This window comes from Pezoporus wallicus, unplaced genomic scaffold, assembly GCF_028554395.1.
Source record: "Pezoporus wallicus isolate ANWC-B61680 ecotype Strahan unplaced genomic scaffold, APGP_CSIRO_Pwel_v1 contig_11591, whole genome shotgun sequence".
NCBI classification, from domain to species: Eukaryota; Metazoa; Chordata; class Aves; order Psittaciformes; family Psittacidae; genus Pezoporus; species Pezoporus wallicus.
This window is the reverse complement of record NW_026641506.1, coordinates 1-4,634: the sequence shown is the minus strand read 5'-3', so window position 1 is coordinate 4,634 and position 4,634 is coordinate 1. Positions and strand designations below refer to the sequence as shown.

The window sequence follows — 4,634 nt, the reverse complement described above, 5'->3', positions numbered from 1 at the left end:
ATGGACACCCATCGATAGCCATTGACACCCATTGATAGCCATTGAAGCCCATTGAGACCCATTGACACCCGTTGATGTCCATTGACACCCGTTGAGAGCCATTGACACCCATTGACATCCATTGACACCCATTGACAGCCATTGACACCCATTGATACCCATGGACACCCATTGACATCTATTGATGCCCATTGACAGCCATTGACAGCCATTGATACCCATTGGACACCCATGGACACCCATTGACCCATTGACATTTGATCCATGACATTGATACCCATGGGCCCATTGACATCCATTGACACCCATTGACACCCCCATTGACACCCATTGACATCCATTGACATCCCCATTGACACCCATGGACACCCATTGACACCCATTGACATCCATGACAGACAGCCATTGATACCCATGGACACCCATTGACATCTATTGATGCCCATTGACAGCCATTGACCCCATTGATACCCATTGGCGCCCATTGACGTTTATTGACGCCCATTAACACCCATTGACACCCATGGACACCCATTGACACCCATTGACATCCATTGACGCCCATTGACAGCCATTGATACCCATGGACACCCATTGACATCTATTGATGCCCATTGACAGCCATTGACCCCATTGATACCCATTGGCGCCCATTGACATTTATTGACGCCCATTAACACCCATTGACACCCATGGACACCCATTGACACCCATTGACATCCATTGACGCCCATTGACATCCATTGACGCCCATTGACAGCCATTGATACCCATGGACACCCATTGACATCTATTGATGCCCATTGACAGCCATTGACCCCATAGATACCCATTGGCGCCCATTGACATTCATTGACACCCATGGACACCCATTGACACTCATTGATATCCATTGACACCTATTGACTTCTGTTGACATCCATTGACACCCGTTGACGCCCATTGAGAGCCATTGACATCCATTGACGCCCATTGATACCCATTGACACCCATTGACGCCCATTGGCACCCATTGACACCCATTGACCCCCATTTCCCCCCCACCACACGCTCTCCCCGCCCACCCCACCGCATGGAGCAGATGCTGGGCTCCTTCCAGAGCGACCTGAGCAGCATCAGCTCCGAGATCCGGACCCTGCAGGAGCAGTCGGTGGCCATGAACCTGCGGCTCCGCAACCGCCGCCTCGTGCGCCTCCACCTGGGCCAGCTCCTCGAGGAGCTCGTGGTGCCCGGCGCCATGATCAGGTTGGGGGGGGGGGGGGCTGACACCCATTGGGTCATGGGGTGGGGTTGGGATGGGGTGGAGGAGCCTTCGAGGTCAACGAGAACTTGGGGGAATCCATAGGGTCTTGGGATGGGTTGGGTTGGAGATGTCTTCAAGGTCATCTAGGGTTTGTTGACATCCATAGGGTCTTGGGATGGGTTGGGTTGGAGATGTCTTCAAGACCTTCTAGAGCCTGGTGTCATCCATTGGGTCATGGGATGGGTTGGGTTGGAGATGTCTTCAAGGTCATCTAGGGCTTGGTGACATCCATAGGGTCTTGGGATGGGTTGGGTTGGAGATGTCTTCAAGACCTTCTAGAGCCTGGTGTAATCCATTGGGTCATGGGATGGGTTGGGTTGGGTTGGAGATGTTTTCAAGGTCAACTAGACCTTGGTTTCACCCATAGGGTCTTGGGATGGGTTGGGTTGGAGATGTCTTCAAGGTCAACTGGAACTTGGTGTTACCCATAGGGTCTTGGGATGGGTTGGGTTGGAGATGTCTTCAAGGTCAACTAGAACTTGGTTTCACCCATAGGGTCTTGGGTTGGGTTGGGTTGGAGGAGCTTTTGAGGTCATCTAGGGCTTGGTGACATCCATAGGGTCTTGGGATGGGTTGGGTTGGAGATGTCTTCAAGGTCAACTAGAACTTGGTTTCACCCATAGGGTCTTGGGATGGGTTGAGTTGGAGATGTCTTCAAGACCTTCTAGAGCCCTGTGTCATCCATTGGGTCATGGGATGGGTTGGGTTGGGTTGGAGGAGCCTTCGAGGTCATCTAGGGCTTGGTGGCGGCCGTAGGGTCTTGGGATGGGTTGGGTTGGAGATGTCTTCAAGGTCAACTAGAACTTGGTTTCTCCCATAGGGTCTTGGGATGGGTTGGGTTGGAAGAACCTTTGAGGTCATCTAGGGCCTGGTGGCATCCAAGACCTTGATGGTCTCCAAGACCCAACCCAACCCAATCCCATGATCCAAGGATGACCCCAAGGTTCCTTTCACCCCATTCCATGACCATTGAAGACCCCAAATCCCTTCTTCCATCCTCTGTGTCTTTGTTTCAAGCCAAGACCTCGATGGTCTCCATGATCCAACTCAACCCAACCCAATCCCATGATCCAAGGATGACCCCAAAGTTCCTTTCACCCCATTCCATGACCATTGAAGACCCCAAATCCCTTCTTCCATCCTCTGGGTCTTTGTTTCAAGCCAAGACCTCGATGGTCTCCAACGCTCCAACCCAACCCCACCGCCACGACCCTAGACCCATAACCAACTCCCCGATGATCCCATCCCTTCACCCATTCCTATCCCCGCTCAGCACCATCCTGGACGCGCCGGTGACGGAGCCGGCCTTCCTGGAGCAGCTGCAGGAACTCAATGGCAAGATCAACTCCGTCAAGGAGCAAGCGTTCCGCGACACCGTGGCCTGCGCCGACGTCCAACACGTCCTCGAGAAGCTCAAGATCAAGGTTGACCCCCAACCGTTAGGACCCATAGCAGACCCATAAGTGACCCATAGCACCCAATGGACCCCCAAAATCCCTCTTTTCTCCTTCCCCCCCCCAAGGCCGTCACCAAGATCCGCGAGTTCATCCTCCAGAAGATCTACTCCTTCCGCAAGCCCATGACCAACTACCAGATCCCGCAGAACACGCTCCTCAAGTATAGGTGTGGGGCGGGCTCTATGGGGCTTCCAATGGGATCCATGGGGGGTTGGGGGATGATGTGGGGCTGGGATGATCCCCGACGTCGCCATGGCCGTGGGTAGGTTCTTCTACCAGTTCCTGGTGGGGCACGAGCGGGCCGTGGCGCAGGAGTTGCGCGAGCAGTACGTGGACACCATGGGCAAGGTCTACCTGTCCTACTTCAAGTCCTACACCAGCCGCCTCATGAAGATCCAGGTGGGTTATGGGGGGAGATGTGGGGTGGGGTTGGGGGTTTTGGGGTGGGTTTGGGGTGCTGGAGGTGGTTTTGGGGTGGTTTGGGGTGATTTTAGGCTGGTTTTGGGGTGGTTTTGGGTGGTTTGGGGTGGTTTTAGGCTGGTTTGGTTTTTGGGGTGGTTGTGGGTGGTTTTGGTTTTGGGGTGGTTTTGGCTGGTTTTGGGGGTTGGTTTTGGTTTTGGGGTTTGGGGTGGTTGTGGGTGGTTTTGGTGGGTGGTTTTGGGTGGTTTTGGGGTGGTTTTGGTTGGGTTTGGGGTTTTGGTTGTGGGTGGTTTTGGTTTTGGGGTAGTTTTGGCTGGTTTTGGGGTGGTTTTGGTTGGGTTTGGGGTGGTTGTGGGTGGTTTTGGTTTTGGTAGTTTTGGGTGGTTTTGGGGTGGTTTTGGTTGGGTTTGGGGTGGTTGTGGGTGGTTTTGGTTTTGGGGTGGTTTTGGGTGATTTTAGGCTGGTTGAGTTGGGTTTTGGGCTGTTTTGTGGTGGTTTGTGGTTTTGGGGTGGTTTTGGCTGGTTTTGGGTGTGTTTGGGTGGTTTTGGGGTTTGGTTTGTTTGGGGGTAGTTTTGGGGTGTTTGGGAGTTTTTGTGTCACTGATCCCTGTCCCCGCAGTACGAGGAGGTGGCCGACAAGGACGATCTCATGGGCGTGGAGGACACGCGCCAAGAAAGGTTGATTCGAGCCTTTTTTGGGTCGATTTGGGGCATTTTTTGGTCGATTTTTTGGCTATCTGGGGTTGATTTGAGCCATTTTGGGGTCGATTTTGGTAATTTTGGATTAATTTGAGCCATTTTGGGCTCGATTTGGGGTATTTTGGGTGGATTTTGGAGTATTTTGGGTCGACTTTGGATTTTGGAGTATTTTTGGGTCGACCTTTGGGCTATTTTGGGTCAATTTGGATCTATTTGGGGTTCTTTTTGATCGATTTTGGCTATTTGGGTTGGTTGAGCCATTTTGGGTCCATTTTGGGCATTTTGGGGTCGATTTGGGGGGGGTATTTTAAGGTCGATTTTGGGCTATTTTCGGTTGATTTAGGCTATTTTTTGGTCGATTTTGGGCTATTTTGAGTCGATTTTGGACTATTTTGAATCTATTTGGGGTTGTTTTCAATCGATTTTGGGTCGATTTTGAGGGTATTTTGGGGTAGATTGATTTGGGGTATTTTGGGCCGATTTGTTCCGTTTTGGGTGTATTTGGTCCGATTTTGGTGCTGAAGCCCTGTCTGTGGGGCAGGGTTCTTCTCGAAGGCGCCGCTGCGCTGCCGGAACACCGTCTTCACCCTGGGCAACCGCGGCTCCGTCATCGGCGCCGCCGAGCTCGAGGCGCCCATCCTGGTCCCGCACGCGGCCCAGAGGAGCGACACCAGGGTCAGCAATGGGGCGGCTATGGGGCAGCTATGGGGCAGCAGTCGGAGGGCAATGGGGGGACAATGGGGGGCAATGGGGCA

The 4,634-nt window shown here is 52.9% G+C and overlaps 1 protein-coding gene across 1 annotated transcript; it reads left to right on the top strand.

Annotated features, from left to right (window-relative positions):
• Positions 1 to 1,072: 1,072 nt before the first annotated feature.
• On the top strand, positions 1,073 to 4,554 carry LOC130607189 (vacuolar protein sorting-associated protein 52 homolog; the record flags this gene model as incomplete). Its single annotated transcript, XM_057424089.1, has 6 exons — positions 1,073 to 1,245; positions 2,577 to 2,727; positions 2,826 to 2,926; positions 3,027 to 3,159; positions 3,800 to 3,858; positions 4,404 to 4,554. Coding segments are annotated over exons 1-6 (768 nt in total), but the record flags the coding sequence as incomplete, so codon positions are not given.
• Positions 4,555 to 4,634: the final 80 nt, after the last annotated feature.